The sequence below is a fragment of the Mustelus asterias genome, chromosome 29, assembly GCF_964213995.1.
Source record: "Mustelus asterias chromosome 29, sMusAst1.hap1.1, whole genome shotgun sequence".
NCBI classification, from domain to species: domain Eukaryota; kingdom Metazoa; phylum Chordata; class Chondrichthyes; order Carcharhiniformes; family Triakidae; genus Mustelus; species Mustelus asterias.
In genome coordinates this window covers 21,029,537-21,049,073 of record NC_135829.1, presented here as the reverse complement: position 1 = coordinate 21,049,073, position 19,537 = coordinate 21,029,537, and the positions used below count along the sequence as shown (strand labels likewise).

Sequence of the window (19,537 nt, the reverse complement as noted above, 5' to 3'; positions counted from 1 at the left end):
GCATTAAACACAGGTTAAAGAGATGTGTATTGTCTCCAGACAGAACAGCTAGTGAGATTCTGCAAGCCCAGGAGGCAAGCTGTGGGGGTTACTGATAATGTGACATAAATCCAACATCCCGGTTTAGGCCGTCCTCATGTGTGCGGAACTTGGCTATCAGTTGCTGCTCAGCGACTCTGCGCTGTCGTGTGTCGTGAAGGCCGCCTTGGAGGACGCTTACCTGAAAATCCAAGACTGAATGCCCGTGACCGCTGAAGTGTTCCCCAACAGGAAGAGAACAGTCTTGCCTGGTGATTGTCGAGCGGTGTTCACTCATCTGTTGTCGTAGCGTCTGCATGGTTTCCCCAATGTACCATGCCTCGGGACATCCTTTCCTGCAGCGTATCAGGTAGACAATGTTGGCCGAGTTGCAAGAGTAGGTACCATGTACCTGGTATGTGGTACCTCCACATTCCCATCGCTGATATTTCTCCAACTGATAAGTGGTCAGGAATACCAAAGAGAAGTATATTTTGGGCGGCACGGTGGTTAGCACTGCTGCCTCACAGCGCCAGGGACCCGGGCTCGATTCGGGTTCAGTTCTGGGCCTCAGGTCACTGTCTTACCATAGAGTATAAATTATTGTTCGCTTTGTATTTGGTATTCTTCTGGAGTTCGCACGTTCTCCCCGTATCTGCATGGGTTTCCTCCGGATGCTCCGGTTTCCTCCCACAGTCCGAAAGACATGCTGGTTAGATGCATTGGCCGTGCTAAATTCTCCTTCAGTGTACCCGAACAGGCGCCGGAGTGTGGCGACCAGGGGATTTTCACAGTAACTTCATTGCCGTGTTAATGTAAGTCTACTTGTGACGAATAAATAAACTTTAAACGCTGCTTCATTAAAACAGAATAGGCTACATCCTTGGCTCACAACAAATCGAGGCCTGCGCTCTGGATCTACATAACCAGCGATCCAGGATGTGAGCGTGGGGTTTAAACTCCTGCTGCCTATCTTTCGAGCTCCCACTCACTCACTAGGGAAGCGAGTATCCCACAAAGCTCGCAGGGAGATCTACTGATGTCAGCTCATGTCCTTTGTGGCCACCAACACCGTCCTTTCTCATTCAAAGTCTTCAAGTTCATGGGTGACACTGAATCCACTCCCTTCTTAAGGCATTTTCAAACTATTGAACTCCAAACTCTGACAGGGCGACACGGTGACACAGTGGTTAGCACTGCTGCCTCACAGCGCCAGGGACACAGGTTCGATCCCCGGCTTGGGTCACTGTCTGTGTGGAGTCTGCATGTTCTCCCCGTGTCTGCGTGGGTTTCCTCCGGGTGCTCCGGTTTCCTCCCACACTCCAAGAATACGCTGGATTGGCCGTGCCAAATTGACCCTTAGTGTCAGGAGGACTAGCTAGGGTAAATGCATGGGGTTATGGGGATAAGGCCTGGGTGGGATTGTGGTCGGTGCAGACTCGATGAGTCAAATGGTCTCTTCCTGCACTGTAGGATTTTTTCCTAATGAGGTGAATTTCGTTTACACATGCAGCAAGTGGTTACGATTTGACTTAAAAGGCAGATTGAAGGTGAATAGTAGTGTGGAATAGTTGAAGGTGACGCATTGTGGTTTCAACAATGAACGATTTATTATTATAATATATATAGAAGATAAGAGTCTGACAGGATTTATTCACAGGCCTACTCCCTTCTCCTCCAACTGAGGTTCCTCCCTGTCCCAGGAGAGGCGCCGGATTGGCTCGGCTTCCCATGCAGACTCTCCATAAGGTCCAGCCCGATCACATGACCCTCAAAGGTTTGACCCCCCCCTCCCCTTAAAGGGGCCACGTTACCGCAAGTAAGTTTCAACGACAAATGAGGCCTAGACTTGGGAAAAGAATGGTTGGGGTGGAGCTAATTAGTCGCTCCTCATAAAGCCAACATAGATGTGATAGGCCAAATGGCCTCTATGTTTTTATAAAGTATTTACAGACCCACAGCAGTGAGGTTGGGCTCTTAACTGCCCTCTGAAATGGCCTAGTAAGCCACTCAGTTCAAGAGCAATTAGGGATGGGCAATAAATGCTGGCCCAGCCAGCGACGCCCATATCCCATGGATGAATTTTTAAAATAATATTGATGTAAGATTGGTTTCTCAGAAGATTATTGATTATTATTAAATAAATGTGTTCTCTTGTTTACAATCTGAAAATGTCTACACTTCTGTTTCTGCCATGACGGGGTGGCATGGTAGCACAGTGATTAGCACTGCTGCTTCACAGCTCCAGGGATCTGGGTTCGATTCCCGGCTTGGGTCACTGTCTGTGTGGAGTTTGCACATTCTCCTCATGTCTGCGTGGGTTTCCTCCGGTTTCCTTCCACAGTCCAAAGGTGTGCGGGTTAGGTTGATTGGCTATGTTAAAATTGCCCCTTCGTGTCCTGAGATGTGTAGGTTAGAAGGATTAGTGGGTAAAATATGTAGGGATATGGGGGTAGGGCCTGGATGGGATTGTGGTCGGTGCAGTCTCGATGGGCCGAACGGCCTCTTTCTGTACTGTAGGGTTTCTATGATTTTTTTTATAATTTAACATCAAAAATGCAGCATAAACATATCACATTGAACAGTGAAAAAACAGTGGAATATTTATTGTTTCCATAATTTCCCATTGATTCTGATGAATGTCACTGAAGAAAGAGACACGTTGAAGCTTTTCATCCTGTACTCATCAGGACAATTCACAAGAATACCAAATATAAATGGAACAACAATTTATACTTCATGGTAAGAGAGTGCAGATTGGTTGGCAAGTGGGGTTTGATTGGTAGAGGTGTTGCCATGGAGAATGCACCAGTGTGATCATTCTGATTGGTTTAGTTTGCAGTGGTGAGGTGAAAGCGGGTAGAGTGGGACAGATAGGTGGTCCACAGGGTCCTTTACCCTGATCATTGGTCCACAAACATAAATGTTCGTCAGCAAATGTAAAGCAGGTGAAGCCGGAGTGCAGATGGCATTCTCATGGGACAAGAAGGTTATGATTAAATGATGTCAGCCTTGACTTACTGGCAGCACGGTGGCACAGTGGTTAGCACTGCTGCCTCACAGTGCCAGGGACCCGGGTTCGATTCCTGGCTTGAGTCACTGTCTGTGCGGAGCTTGCGTGTCTGCGTGGGTTTCCTCCAGGTGCTCTGGTTTCCTCCCACAGTCTGAAAGACATGTTGGTTAGGTGAATTGGCCGTGCTAAATTCTCCCTCAGTGTACCCAAAGAGGCACTAGAGTGTGGCGACTTGGGGATTTTCACAGTAACTTCATTGCAGTGTTAATGTAAGCCTACTTGTGACACTAATAAATAAACTTTAAAAGCCGGGAATTAAACTCGAGTCCCTGGTGCTGTGAGGCAGCAGTGCTGACCACTGTGCTGCCCTGTGGTTTGTTTTAATACATACAACTAATAATAGCAACAGAAACCAATCAACAGGGCCATTTTACTAAATCAGAGAATCCCTACAGTGCAGAAAGAAGCCATTCGGCCCATCGAGTCTGCACCGACCACAATCCCACCCAGGCCCTATCCCCGTAACCCCATTTTTGCTCTGCTAATCCCCCTGACACTGAGGGGCAATTTTAGCATGGCCAGTCAACCTGACCTGCACATCTTTAGACTGCTGGAGGAAACCCACAAAAACAAAAGTGTTTCTTGCTGTGTTCAAGTTAAATTCTGGTGAAAATCAACTGCAGCCACAGTACAACACAGCCCAGGGTTTAATTATTGAGCCAATAACTGGAAGCCAGGGGTGTTGAAGTTTGAGGTTTGTATATAATTAACTTACCCACTGTGATATTACAAATTCACATTGTTAACTGTCTGAATAAAGGCTTGAAATACAGTTGCATTCTCACTAGGGATGGGTTTTTCTTTGATAAATTGACAAGTGTATATGAATGGTGTAATTGTTCAGTGGGGGGAGAAATGTGTTCGCTGTGCTGAGGAGGCGTTAGGACCTAGAGGAGATGTGAAAAATGTGTTGCGGAACTTTCCATTAAGAAAGTTTTTTTCTCTGTCTCATCATTTAACTTCCGGGGATTTTCCTGCTGCTCCGCAGTAAATTGGATGATTGCGGTGCTGGCTGGTCGGTGCAGCGGCTGGAGTTTGTAGAGAAGTTGGCAGAAGTTCGTACCCTCCTTTCTGGGGGGGGGAAGGGGGCAACCCTCCCGATGCCGACGGTGCCCAGAGCGACCCCCGCCTCCCCAGGTGAGTGGCAACACTCTGGAAAGTGACACTCGGTCAGCTGCGCGGAGGGGGCATGAAATGGACAGAAATCTCTGCAAACAAGCAGGAGAAACTGGAGTGGGAAAGCTTTTCCCAAAGGGAGGAGGAGGGGAAAGAAACTTGTTCCAAACATGCTCTAGCCCAAGCCTTTCCCACCAAGGGAGCGAAATGTTTACCAGCCATTGAATCTGCTATATCCTGTCCTCTGTGTCAGTGAGGAGTTTAGGCAACGATTTGCTCCATTTTAGAATCAATTTCAAGGGTAACAGCAGGATGACCAGATTCAAGGAGTAATATTAAAACTAACTAATTGGGAACACCAACCTTTTAGGGTCCAGATTGAATAGAATATCATTCTGGTACAGGAAAAAGGGGAACACAATCCTTGGAGAGGAGTAAGGGTGGCACAGTGGTTTCGATTTTGATTTGATTTATTATTGTCATATGTATTGGGATAATTGATAAGTATTGTTTCCTGCGCACTATACAGACAAAGCATACCGTTCACAGGCGGCACGGTAGCACAGTGGTTAGCACTGCTGCTTCACAACTCCAGGGTCCCGGGTTCGATTCCCGGCTCGGGTCACTGTCTGTGTGGAGTTTGCACATTCTCCTCGTGTCTGCGTGGGTTTCCTCCGGGTGCTCCGGTTTCCTCCCACAGTCCAAAGATGTGCGGGTTAGGTTGATTGGCCAGGTTAAAAAAAAATTGCCCCTTAGAGTCCTGAGATGCGTAGGTTAGTGGGATTAGCAGGTAAATATGTGGGGGTAGGGCCTGGGTGGGATTGTGGTCGGTGCAGACTCGATGGGCCGAATGGCCTCCTTCTGCACTGTAGGGTTTCTATGATTTCTATGATTTCTATGAAAGGAGAGAGTGCAGAATGTAATGTTAGTCATAGTAAGTAGTCTCTCAACAGCAGGTTAAAGTCAACCTGGTGTTGCGAGACCACTTACTGTGCCTACCCCGGTCCAACGCCAGCATCTCCACATGTTACAGTCATTGCTAGGGTGTAGAGAAAGGTCAACTTAGTGCGAGGTAGGTCCATTCAAAAGTCTGATGGCAGCAGGTTAGCACTGCTGCCTCACAGCGCCAGGGACCCGGGTTTGATTCCCGGCTTGGGTGACTGTGTGGAGTTTGCACGCTCTCCCCATGTCTGCGTGGGTTTCCTCCGGGTGCTGCGGTTTCATAGAATCCCTACAGTGCAGAAGGAGGCCATTTGGCCCATCATGTCTGCACCAATCACAATCCCAACTAGGCCCTATCCCCATAACTCCATGCATTTCCCCTACCTAGTCCTCCTGACACTAAGGGGCAATTTGGCATGGCCAATCCACCTAACCCACACAGCTTTAAAGTGTGGGAGGAAACCGGAGCACCTGGAGAAAACCCACGCAGGTGCAGGGAGATGTGGAAACTCCACACGGCCAGTGACCCGAGGCTGGGAATCGAACCTGGGTCCCTGGTGCTGTGAGGCAGCAGTGCTAACCACTGTGCCACCATTTCCTCCCACACTTCAAAGAGTGCAGGTTAGGTGAATTGGCCATGCTAATTTGTCCTAATGTGTGCTAAGATGTGTAGATTAGGGGGATAAATATGTGGGATTTGGGGAATAGGGCTGGGTGGGATGCTCTTGTCGGAGAGTTAGTGCAGACCCGATGGGCTGAATGGCCTCCTCCTGCACTGTAGGGATCCAGAGATGCTAAATTCTGGTCGAGGGGGTCCTCGATCCTGGTACAGGAGTGAGGGTATCGCTGCAGTTAGATTTTTAAACAACATGGTGGGTCTGAGAGTCCTGGCCAGGAATTCCTGTGCTATTTGGGAATTTCAGGATGCCCCCTGTGTAACCACGTGTTCCGGGAGCACCTCCCAGTTGCTTATCCCGGGTTTCTGAGATTGAGGGGAAGCTGGAGTCACGCCAGGTGTATGTGAGGCTGAACGCACGCCCCCAAAGGTGGTCACTCCTCAGTGACCCAGAGGGTAGGAAGAGGTGGACGGCGCAGGAGTCCTGTGGGAGGGTGGCACATCCAGACAGGTGTGAGCACTAAGTGAGGCTGGTGAGCTACAGGCATGAAGGGCGGCATGGAGTCATATTGGAACAGCAATAGTTTTGAACTGGCTCAAAACAATAGATCATAGAATAGAATCCCTACAGTACAGAAAGAGGCCATTCGGCCCATCGAGTCTGCACCGACCACAATCCCACCCAGGCCCTACCCCCATATCCCTACATATTTTACCCACTAATCCTCTAACCTACGCATCTCAGGACACTAAGGGCAATTGTTTTTAGCATGGCCAATCAACCTAACCTGCACATCTGTGTCACAGCTGTAGAGAAGGTGGAAGCCGTGGAGGGATTGTCTACGGAGTCTCTGTGGGTGGAAGTTTGGAGCGGGAAGGGGTCGATAACTTTGCTGGGTGTTTTCTACAGGCCGCCCAATAGTAACAGGGATGTTGAGGAGCAGATAGGGAAACAGATCCTGGAGAGATGTAGTAATAACAGGGTTGTCGTGATGGGAGACTTTAATTTCCCAAACATCGATTGGAATATCCCTAGGGTAAGGAGTTTGGATGGGGAGGAGTTTGTTAGGTGTGTACAGGAGGGTTTCCTGACACGGCATGTGGATAAGCCTACAAGAGGAGAGGCTGTACTCGATCTGGTACTGGCTAATGAGCCCGGACAGGTGTCGGATCTCTCAGTGGGGGAGCATCTTGGGGATAGTGATCATAACTCTATCTCCTTTACGCTAGCATTGGAAAGAGATAGGATCAGGCAAGCTAGGAAAGTGTTTATCTGGCGTACGGAGAAATATGAAGTCATCAGGCAGGAGATTAGAGGCATAAATTGGAAGGAGGCATTCTCGAGGAAAAGTACTGAAGTAAGGTGGCAGATTTTCAAGGAATGTTTGTCTGGAGTTCTGCATGACAATGTTCCGATGAGACAGGAAGGTGTTGGTAGGTTACGGGGATCATGGTGCATGAAAGCTGCGCTGAACCTAGTGAGAAAGAAAAGGAAAGCGTACAAAAGGTTCAGAGAGCTAGGCGATGATAGGGATCTAGATGAGTATACGGCTTGTAGGAATGGACTTAAGAAAGAAATTAGGAGAGCCAGAAGGGGTCACGAGAAGGCCTTGGCAGGTAAGATTAAGGAGAACCCTAAGGCGTTCTATAAATATGTGAAGAGTAAAAGGATGAGATGTGAAGGAATAGGACCTATAAAAGGTGAGAAAGTCTGTACAGAACCGGAAGAAATAGCAGAGGTGCTTAATGAATATTTTACCTCGGTATTCACGTGGAAAAAGACCTGGGTGGTTGTACTACAGGATTGAGGCGGACTGAAAAGATTGAGTATGTGGATATTAAGAAAGAGGATGTGTTGGAAATTTTGAATAGCATCAAGGTAGATAAGTCGCTGGGACCGGATGGGATGTACCCCAGGTTACTGTGGGAGGCGAGGGAAGAGATTGCAGAGCCTCTGGCAATGATCTTTGCGTCGTCGATGGAGACGGGAGAAGTTCCGGAGGATTGGAGGATTGCGTATGTGCTTCCTATATTTAAGAAAGGGAATAGGGATAGCCCAGGAAATTACCGACCGGTGAGTCTAACCTCAGTGGTTGGTAAGTTGATGGAGAAGATCCTGAGGGACAGGATTTATGAACATTTAGAGAAGTTTAGTATGCTCAAAAGTAGTCAGCATAGCTTTGTCAAAGGCAAATCGTGCCTTACGAGCCTGGTGGAGTTCTTTGAAAATGTGACTAAACACATTGACGAAGGAAAAGCGGTAGATGTGGTTTACATGGACTTCAGCAAGACGTTCGATAAGGTCCCATAATTTGATGTTTTTAAGTTTCCTTTGTACTTTGATTTCTGTTCGGGCTGTTCCCCCCTCCTTTTGGGGAGCTGCCCCTTTTACTTTGTCCTGACTTAATCTGAGTTTGTTTATTTGGTTTGACCTAAAAAGAGGGCAAGACTTTTCAAGAAAGTGAGAGGGCATGGGATCCAAGGGGCTGTTGCCTTGTGGATTGAGAACTGGCTTGTCTGCAGAAGGCAGAGAGTGGTTGTAGATGGGTCTTTTTCTGAATGGAGGTCGGTCACCAGTGGAATGCCCCAGGGATCTGTTTTGGGATGCTTGCTGTTTGTCATTTTCATAAATGACCTGGATGAGGAAGTGGAGGGATGGGTTGGTAAGTTTGTCGACAACACGAAGGTTGGTGGTGTTGTGGATAGGTTGGAGGGATGTCAGAAGCTGCAGCGTGACATAGATAGGATGCAAGACTGGGCGGAGAAGTGGCAGATGGACTTCAGCCCGGATAAATGTGTAGTGATCCATTTTGGCAGGTCAAATGGGATGAAGGAGTATAATATCAAGGGTAAGACTCTTGGCAGTGTAGAGGATCAGAAGGACCTTGGGGTCCGGGTCCATAGGACTCTTAAATTGGCCTCGCAGGTGGAGGAGGTGGTTAAGAAGGCGTATGGTGTGCTGGCCTTCATCAATCGAGGGATTGAGTTTAGGAGTCGGGAGATAATGATGCAGCTTTATAAGACCCTCGTCAGACCCTACTTGGAGTATTGTGCTCAGTTCTGGTCGCCTCATTACAGGAGGGATGTGGAAATGATTGAAAGGGTGCAGAGAAGATTTACAAGGATGTTGCCTGGATTGGGTGGCATGCCTTATGAGGATAGGCTGAGGGAGCTCGGTCTTTTCTCCTTGGAGAGACGAAGGATGAGAGGTGACCTGATAGAGGTGTACAAGATGTTGAGAGGATAGATCGGGTGGATTCTCGGAGGCTTTTTCCCAGGGCTAAAATGGCTGCTACGAGAGGACACAGGTTTAAGGTGCTGGGGAGTAGGTACAGAGGAGATGTCAGGGGTAAGTTTTTCACTTGGAGGGTGGTGGGTGAGTGGAATCGGCTGCTGTCAGTGGTGGTGGAGGCAAACTCGATAGGGTCTTTTAAGAGACTTCTGGATGAGTACATGGGACTGAATAGGATAGAGGGTTATAGGTAGGCCTAGTAGGTAGGGACATGACCGGCGCAACTTGTGGGCCGAAGGGCCTGTTTGTGCTGTATTTTTTCTATGTTCTATCTTTGGACTGTGGGAGGAAACCGGAGCACCCGGAGGAAACCCACACAGACACGAGGAGAACGTGCAAACTCCACACAAACTCCCAAGCCGGGAATCGAACCCAGGTCCCTGGAGCTGTGAAGCAGCAGTGCTAACCACTGTGCTACCATGCCGCCCTAAGGGTGGAACAGCTGCTTAATCTACCTGTCGAGAAATTATTCGGGAAAGATAACATTAATATACCTGTCTGGGAAGATGAGGGGGCAATGGAAGGATAGTCATAGAGGTTTACAGCATGGAAACAGGCCCTTCGGCCCATCTTGTTCATGCCGCCCAGTTTATACCACTAAGCTAGTCCCAGTTGCCCACATTTGGCTCATATCCCTCTATACCCATCTTAACCCTGTAACTTGGATGACAGTTTTGATCTGTCGAGGCACCAGAAAGGGATAATTTAGTTCTGGGTTCAAAGATGCAATCTATTGGAGATTTGTTCAAAACCTTTTGAGTTTGAAGATAATAAATAAAGAGGTGTTGTTTGCAGTGTTGGAGAGCTGGGTAACCGGGTAAGGTAATTGGCAAAATAGCCAGAGGCAACAAGCATGGAGGGCAACTAGAGGGTACCGTTCTAAAATGGATGCAGGAACACAGTGCCCCATGGGTGCATTTGCTGAAAGTTGCATGTTGGGAAAGTGGTTCAAAGGGTATATTAAATCCTGGGCTGCACAAATAGAGGCACAGAGCAAATGGTGAACCCTGACAAAACAGCTGTTTGGCCCTGCGTGTCGATTCTGGGCAGTGCTTGTTGGAAGGATGTGAAGGCTTTAAGAGGGAATGCGGGAAAGATTTCTGAGAATGGCTCCAGGGGTGAGGAGCTTCAGTTACGAGGATGGATAGGAGAAGCTGGGGATTGTTTCTGCTTTGAGAAGGTCAAGGGGAGATTTTGGTTGAGATGATGGCTGGAATTTAACCGCCCCTGCCCGCCATGGGAATCGGAGGAGGCAAGGGGCGGACAACGGGAAGGTCCGTTGACACAGAATCATAGAATCCCTAGAGTGCAGAAAGAAGCCATTCGGCCCATCGGGTCTGGACCGACAACAATCCCACCCAGGCCCTATCCCCGTAATCCCATGCATTTACCCTAGCTAGTCCCCCTGACACTAAGGGGTAATTTACCAATCCACCTAACTCGTACATCTTTGGAGCGGGCGGGAGCGAGGCCCTAAAATCCCACCCGACGGGTCTGGGAGAAGCTGTTCCACTTTGGGAATAAGAGGACACTGATCAGACGGTGACGTGAGGGGGAATGTTTTTGACGTAGCGAGCGTGAGGATCTGGAATGCGCTGCCTGAGAGTGTGGTGGAGGTAAATTGGGATTTTGATTTTGAAACGGGAATTGAGGAGAGAATTTACAGGGATATGGGACAAGATAGAGGGATAGAGTCTCACACTGCATTTTGCACACTCTCTCCTTTCCTTCTCTATGAATGGTATGCTTTGTCTGTCTAGTGCGCAAGAAGCAACACTTTTCACTATATATCCCAATACATGTGACAATAATAAATCAGGTGGAACTCAGGAACAGGAAGGGTGCAGTCACGATATTGGGGGTTTATTACAGACCTCTCAACAGCCAGCGGGGGATAGAGGAGCAGATGTGCGGACAGATTTTGGAAAGATGCAAAAACAACAGGGTCGTTTTGGTGGGTGATTTTAATTTTCCCTATATTGACTGGGACTCGCTTACTGCTAGCGGCTTGGATGGGGCAGAATTTTTAAGGAGCGTCCAGAAGAGTTTCTTGAAACAATATGTCAATAGCCCAACTAGGGAAGAAGCCACATCAGACCGAGTATTGGGGAATGAGCCCGGCCAAGTGATTGAAGTTCAGTAGGAGAGCATTTCGGGAACAGTGATCATAATTCTGCAAGTTTTAAGAGGCAGGCATGGCTGTGTTGTTCCTGCCGTGAGCTGGTATAGACACCATGGGCCAAATGGCCTCCTTGTGTGTTGTAACTGATTCTATAATCTTGAAAGAAAAATATGTAGCCAATGATGTGGAATATATTTTCAAAGCAGAATTGTTGAATATTTGAAGGAAAGTTTTTAATGCTTTTAGGAAGAGCGGGGGATATCGAGACGAATTGAATAGCTTTCGCAAAGCCACAACGAGCTAAGTGTTCTTTCTGAACGGTATTATTCCATGGTTTACTGGGTCTGTTCTTTGGAGCAAAGTTTATTTATTGTCACAAGTAAAGCTTACGTTAACACCGCAATGAAGTTACTGTGAAAATCCCCTAGTCGACACACTCCGGCGCCTGTTCGGGTACACTGAGGGAGAATTTAGCACGGCCAATGCACCCTAACCAGCACATCTTTCGGACTGTGGGAGGAAACCGGAGCACCCGGAGGAAACCCATGCAGACACGGGGAGAGCATGCAGACTCCGTATAGACAGTGACCCAAGCCGGGAATTGAACCGGGGTCCCTGGTGCTGTGAGGCAGCAGTGCTAACCACTGCGCCACCGTGCCGCCCCAGCCAGGGAAAGTGCCCCCTCAGCTTTAATGGTGAGGTTTGCTCAGTAATGAGGGGTTGTGTGGGGTGGGATCTGTACAACTTCCACCCCAGTTGACGATTTGAGTGCCAGCTCTGTCTCTGATTCAAGAAATTTGGGTTCAAAGCCCACTCCAGCAAAGCTGAACACAAAATCTAGGCGGGGGAACTCCAGTACAGCACTGTTGGAGATGCCAGGTTTCAGATGAGGGGGTTAAACCAAGATCCTTTCAGGTGAATGGGGAAAGTTCCCAGCCTCGCCAATATTTATCCACCAACCCAAATGATTATCACATCGCTGTTTGTGGGATCGTGCTGTGTAAATTGGCTGCTGTATTTCCTGCATTCTAACAGTGAGCACATTTCAAACTCTACTTAGGCAGCTGTATTGGACTGGAACTTCCTGGTTCCCCAATGTAGAATTTGGGTGGGGTACCCCAATGATGCACTGGGGAATCCCTCTGGGAAGGTCCCCGTTCAGGATTTACCTAGCTATTACCCCGAAGCACCAACTCTCCCTCGACAATTGCCCTGGGCTGGGAACCCTCTGACAAAATTATTTGAATCACAACCAGGTTCTGCAGGTTTAACCCTGATAGTTAAAAGGGAAAAAAAAACACAACTTCTAACTTCAGCGTAACTATTTTAAAGACCCAAACTGAGCCCCACACGGGACACCACTGGCCTGGATTGACACACACTCTCTGCACCCCCGAACACACCACCCCAAGCTTCGCTCTCCGAGTCTGAAATGTGCTCCCCCTCCCCCTCCTGGTCCAATGTCTCAACCCCTACTTACCTTTGAAACTTGCCCTCTCCCTTCCCATAGTCCCTTTAAACACCTGCTTTACGGCAGCTAGTGCTGTAAAAAGGGGGCGTGTCCTTCCTCTGCACTCCATTTAATCAGTGCTGATGCAGCTGGGAGTGCGGTTGGCTGCTCCTGTCTCGCCCAGCCTGAGAGAGGAAGGTCAGACAAGACTGGCATTCTACAATGCCAGGGAGGGTAAATCCTTCTGGATTGGCAATCTCCCGGTGATTGTCACTCAAGGAATTAACGGGTGTAATGTCCTAACTATGTCAGGTGTTGTGGGTTTTGCATAAAAACTGGTGTGTGCACACGTAGATTCAGAGTAACACAACAGGTTTATTGAAGAGCTGCTCTCTGCACTGCACAGACCACAAACTGAAAGTAAAATAATAGCCTGTGCCAACACCCCAGTGACATCACCTTCAAATCATCAGCTCTTAAAGCATTCATGCAACCCTCTTAAATATATAACAGACCAATATATTTGTAGTCATGTCCAGAAGGTCTACTCTTGATTGTGGCAAATTTTGGCGGGGGAGGGGGGGGGGATTTTGAATTATCCGATTATTAGAAACAGGAAAGTTAGTAACACAGTGAAGTGAAGCTGGAAAAGAGAATTGTCACTCATAAAACTTGAGCTTACTGTTGAAACTTTCTCCCTCCCTCACGATGATCCCTTTAAACACCTGCTTTACAGCAGCTAGTGCTGTAAATAAAGGGGCGTCTCCTTCCTCGCTCCACTCCATTTACTCCACGCTGATGTGGTTGGGAGTGCGGCTGGCACTGATGATGGCTCATGTATAGTGTGGGCATTGATGAGGGCACGTGTGCGTGTTAGATTTGATTTATTATTGTCACTTGTATTAGTATACAGTGAAAGTATTGTTTCTTGCGCACTACACAGACAAAGCATACCATTCATAGAGAAGGAAACAAGAGAGTGCAGAATATAATATTACAGTCATAGCTAGGGTGTAGAGAAAGATCAACTTAGTGCACGGTAGGTCCATTCAAAAGTCTGATGGCAGCAGGGAAGAAGCTGTTCTTGAGTCAGTTGGTATGTGATCTCCGACCTTTGTATCTTTTTCCCAACGGAAGAAGATGGAAGAGAGAATATCCGGGGTGTGTGGGGTCCTTAATTATGTTGGCTGCTTTGCCGAGGCAGGGGGAAGTGTAGACAGTGTCAATGGATGGGAGGCTGGGTTGCATGATGGACTGGGCTACATTCAGGATCCTTTGTAGTTTCTTGTGGTCTTGGGCAGAGCAGGAGCCATACCAAGCTGTGATACAACCAGAAAGAATGCTTTCTATGGTGCATCTGTAAAAGTTGGCGGGAGTCGTAGCTGACATGCCAAATTTCCTCAGTCTTCTGAGAAAGTAGAGATGTTGGTGGACTTTCTTAAATATAGTATCGGCATGGAGGGGACCAGGACAGGTTGTTGGTGATCTGGACACCTTAAAAAAAATTAGAAGCTCTCAATCATTTCTACTTCGTCCCCATTGATGTAGACAGGGGCATGTTCGCCACTACACTTCCAGAAATCGATGACAATCTCCTTTGTTTTGTTGGCATATAATCAACATAGTGTGGGCACAGATGGGGACGTGTGGGCACTGTGTGGCACATGTATACTGTGCAGGCACCGATTGCTGTGTGTTGCTTTTGTGTCACTGTATGGGTTTGTGTGTGTAATTAACATGAGCATCAAAGACGGAATCTAGAATTCACTCATTGACATTTGTGTCTTGGTTCCTTTAAGACCGACATCTTTGGCCAATCTTTTGGTCACCTGCCCTTGTATCTGTGCGTGTTGCTTGGTTTCAGATTTCCTGTAGATACGAAATGCATTGAGCCATTTAACTCGGCCAAAAAGCCTTTATGTAAATGTTGCTGCGTCTGTCCAGAGCCCTCCCCTCGAGGCGAGGACCATAAATTGCTGTTTACGATGATTCTTCGAGATGTAGGTCAGGATCTGCCTGTCCATCTCCCCTTCCAGATGCAGAGAGGTTAACCGAGTGCCTGTTAGCAGGTGTTTTCCTCCAAGCTGAGGTAAGCAAAATAAAAACTTCTGAAATCCCCTCCAGCCTTGCCGGTGAGGAGATTCTGAAATGATTAATCTCTGGATACAAATCGGTTTAATGACCAGATCCTGTGACCTTACAGAAAATAAGGTGTGTGGCTTTGACCCTCTTAAACCCACAGGGCTGAACAGCGAGTGATTTATTTTATCTCGATGTTGTATTATCTGATTGTTGGGTTTTTTTTCCCCTCTGTGTAATGTGGAAGTGTGTCCCCAGATGGTGCTTTGTATTTCTGCTTCAGACTCACATCTGTTCTCCGTGTTTGTGTTTGAACAGCTGGTCCTTCTCACCCATTCCCGATGATGACAATATTGTGAGGTGCTGTTGGATAATTTAGCGTGGCCAATCCACCTAACCGGCACATCTTTGGAGTGCGGGAGAAAACCGGAGCACCCGGCGGAAACCCACGCAGACACGGGGGGGGGGGATGTACAAACTCCACACAGACAGTGACCCAAGCTGGGAATCGAACCCAGGCCCCTGGTGCTGTGAGGCAGTAGTGTTAACCACTGTGCCGCCCTGGAGATGACTAATCATAGAATGCCTTCTGAAACGTGATTGCCATGAGCCAATGCTGACGTCAATCTTTCTCATGAGGTGGTTGCGACAAAACCATTCAATTTCCAGTTTAATGTGAATCCAAAAACTCAAAGCAGTTTCTGGATTCGTAGGGTGGCACAGTGGTTAGTACTGCTGCCTCACAGCGCCAGGGACCCAGGTTAGATTCCCAATTTGGGTCACTGTCTGTGCGGAGTCTGCACATTCTCCCCGTGTCTGCGTGGGTTTCCTCTGGGTGCTCCGGTTTCCTCCCACAGTCTGAAAGACGTGCTGGTTGGGTGCATTGGCCGTGCTAAATTCTCCCTCAGTGTAACCCGAACAGGCACCGGAGTGTGGCGACTAGAGGATTTTCACAGTAACTACGTTGCAGTGTTAATGTAAGCCTACTCATGACACCAGTAAATAAACTTTAAACAGTGGAAATTGAAGTTTGAGTGATGTAATCTTGACTCGAGACAATAATAATTCCATCTCGGAGCCTCCTTTTAATAACTTCACAATTACGAATAATATCCTTCCTTCCCTGTCTTTTGAATCTCTAAGTTTGCGTATACTTTAACTTTCCTATTGCACATTCTGTTATGATCCTCGTCATACTTAGATTCCCTCCAGTGCAGAAGGAGGCTATTCAGCCCATCAAGTCTACACCGACTCTCCAACAGAGCGTCTTTACCCAGACCCACCTCCCCTCCCTATTCCCATAACCCCACGTATCTGCCCTGTTAACCTACATATCTTGTGACACTAAGGGGCAATTTACCATGGCCAATCCACATCTTTGATTTGAGGGAGGAAACCGGAGCACCCGGAGGAAACCCACGCAGACATGGGGAGAACGTGCAAACTCTGCACAGACAGTGACCCAAGCAGGAATCGAACCGGGGTCCCTGGCGCTGTGAGGCATTTGTGAATGGGATGTGGCTTGGCCAGCATTTTTACTAAACTAAAGCCCATCTTTAGTTGCCCTTCAGAAGGTGGTGATGAGCTGCCTTCTTGAACCGCTGCAGTCCGAGATGTGGGTACACCCACAATGCTGTTAGAACATAGAATATTACAGTGCAGTACAGGCCCTTCGGCCCTCGATGTTGCGCCGACCAGTGAAACCAATCTAAAGCCCATCTAACCTACACTATTCCAACATCATCCATATGTTTATCCAATGACCATTTAAATGCCCTTAATGTTGACGAGTCCACTACTGCTGCAGGCAGGGCATTCCTCCCCCTTACTACTCTCTGAGTAAAGAACCTACCTCTGACATCTGTCTTATATCTATCACCCCTCAATTTAAAGCTATGTCCCCTCGTGCTAGCTATCACCATCCGAGGAAAAAGGCTCTCACTATCCACCCTATCTAATCCTCTGATCATCTTGTATGCCTCTATTAAGTCACCTCTTAACCTTCTTCTCTCGAACGAAAACAACCTCAAGTCCCTCAGCCTTTCTTCATAAGACCTTCCCACCATACCAGGCAACATCCTGGTAAATCTCCTCTGCACCCTTTCCAATGCTTCCACATCCTTCCTATAATGCGACGACCAGAACTGTACGCAATACAGTGCGGCCGCACCAGAGTTTTGTACAGCTGCAACATGACCTCCTGGCTCCAAAACTCAATCCCTCTACCAATAAAAGCTAACACTCCGTACACCTTCTTAACAACCCTATCAACCTGGGTGCTATCTTTCAGGGATCTATGCACATGGACACCGAGATATCTCTGTTCATCCACACTGCCAAGTATCTTACCATTAGCCCAGTACTCTGTAATGCTGTTACTCCTTCCAAAGTGAATCACCTCACATTTTTCCGCATTGAACTCCATTTGCCACCTCTCAGCCCAGCTCTGCAGCTTATCTATGGTCTCAGGATGTGCCTATTTGGAACTGGGCTTTAAGGTGGCCATTTTGTTTGCATGCAGGCTCAGCTTAACCGCAGAATAATCCATCGTGCTTTATTCAGCTCAACTTCTGACTGAGCAACACCACAGAAAATCCACTAGTTTCCATTTCTTCAAGCAGGGAGTTGTGAAGGTTATTTCTTGCGGAGGCAGGTGCTTGCAACCTGCAACAACCTTCCGCACTGTCCACAACTCCACCGACTTTAGTGCCATCCGCAAATTTACTAACCCATCCTTCTACGCCCTCATCCAGGTCATTTATAAAAATGACAAACAGCAATGGCCCCAAAACAGATCCTTGCGGTACACCACTAGTAACTGAACTCCAGGATGAACGTTTCCTGTCAACCACCCTCGGTCTTCTGACAGCTAGCAAATTCCTGATCCAAACTCAAAGGAGTTTCAGGATTTTGACCCAGCGATGGTGAAGGAACGGCAATTTCCAAGTCAGGATCGTGAGTGACTTGGGGAACCTCCAGGTGGTGGTGTTCCCATGTATCTGCTGCCCTTGTCCTTCCAGATGGTAGTGGTCGTGTGTTTGGAAGGTGCTGTCAAAGGAGCCTTGGTGAGTTCCTGCAGTGCATCTTGTAGATAGTACACACTGTTGCCACTGTGTGTCGGTGGTGGAGGGATTGAATGTTTGCCTCAAGTAGTGAACACCCAGATTTTGACCGTCCGGGGGCGGGGGGGAAACTGGAGAGGCCTCAAGCGCTCGAGGGTGGGATGGAGAGGATGTGGCCAAAAGTGGAATGGGAGGAACAGCTCGAATTGTTACCATGGCAACCTAAGACAGACCATTGCCCACACACTCAACATCTGCCCCGAGAAACCCATTCCTCATCAAAACCATTCACCTTGCTGAATGAATTGTTAACCCCAATATCAAATTATAACCATGTCCACAGCCAAAAACCTGATGGGATGACCCCAAGGGAAAGTAACATGCAATTGGTCTCAGGATGTGCCTATTTGGAACTGGGCTTTAAGGCGGCCATTTTGTTTGCATGCAGGCTCAGCTTAAGCGCAGAATAATCCATCGTGCTTTATTCAGCTCAACTTCTGACTGAGCAACACCACAGAAAATCCACTAGTTTCCATCCCTTCAAGCAGGGAGTTGTGAAGGTTATTTCTTGCGGAGGCAGGTGCTTGAAGGAGTTACATCGCCCTGACAGTTTGATGGAGTTATTGCTTTCCACATTGCTAACTCCCAATGTTACGGCCGTTTGAACCTCTTCTTTTTCCCTCCCACTTGTTGGAGCTGTTCCACCATCTGTCTCGCTGTTCAAATGAAAAATAGACCCAGAACGTCAGAATTGGTTTTCAGATTCTCCTCAGTTGCACGCCTTGTTGGAAATATATCGCCCTTCCTACATCCATTAATCCTGGAACCCCCTCCCTAACAGCACAGCATGGTGGGTGTACCTACACATGGACTGCATCCATGGGGCGGCACGGTGGCACAGTGGTTAGCACTGCTGCTTCACAGCTCCAGGGTCCTGGGTTCGATTCCCGGCTTGGGTCACTGTCTGTGTGGAGTTTGCACACTCTCCTCGTGTCTGCGTGGGTTTCCTCTGGGTGCTCCGGTTTCCTCCCACAGTCCAAAGATGGGTGGGTTAGGTTGATTGGCCAGGTTAAAAATTGCCCCTTAGAGTCCTGAGATGCATAGGTTAGTGGGATTAGCGGGTAAATATATGGGGGTAGGGCCTGGGTGGGATTGTGATCGGTGCAGACTCGATGGGCCGAATGGCCTCCTTCTGCACTGTAGGGTTTCTATGATTTCTATGATTCAAGAAGACAGCTCACCATCACCTTCTCAAGGGGCAATTAAGGATGGGTAATAAATGCTGGCCTAGCCAGCAACACCCAGCTATGATGAAGATTTTGTTTCAATTAAAAGTTGATTAGTTGCATTGGGGGTGGCACGGTGGTTAGCACTGCTGTCTCTCAGTGCCAGGGGCCCGGGTTCAATTCCCGGCTTGGGTCACTGTCTGTGTGGAGTTTGCACGTTCTCCCCGTGTCTGTATGGGTTTCCGCCGGGTGCTCCGGTTTCCTCCCACACTCCAAAGATGTACGGGTTAGGTGGATTGGTCATGCTAAATTGCCCCTTAGTTTACAAAGGTTTGTCAGGTGGGATAAATGTGTGGGGTAATGGGAGTAGGGCAGGAGGTGGGCTTGGAAAAAATGCTCTGTCAGAGAGTCGGTGCAGATTCGAAGGGCTGAATGGTCTCCTTTGCACTGTGGGTATTGTGTGAGTATTACCCTGGTAGTGGTTGCTTAGTAAGAGATATAAAGGACAAAACAACAGATCTCAAGGAGGTTGGTGAGTCAG

General features: G+C 48.0%; 1 protein-coding gene across 1 annotated transcript in view; it reads left to right on the top strand.

Moving 5' to 3' along the window:
- Positions 1-3,957: 3,957 nt before the first annotated feature.
- The window catches only part of malt3 (MALT paracaspase 3), a 133,083-nt gene continuing 117,503 nt past the window's right edge, over positions 3,958-19,537 (top strand). The window contains exon 1 of the mRNA XM_078200178.1: positions 3,958-4,228. Within this exon, the coding sequence (XP_078056304.1) occupies positions 4,192-4,228 (37 nt within the window). The 5' untranslated portion in view covers positions 3,958-4,191. The remainder of the gene's footprint in view (positions 4,229-19,537) is intronic.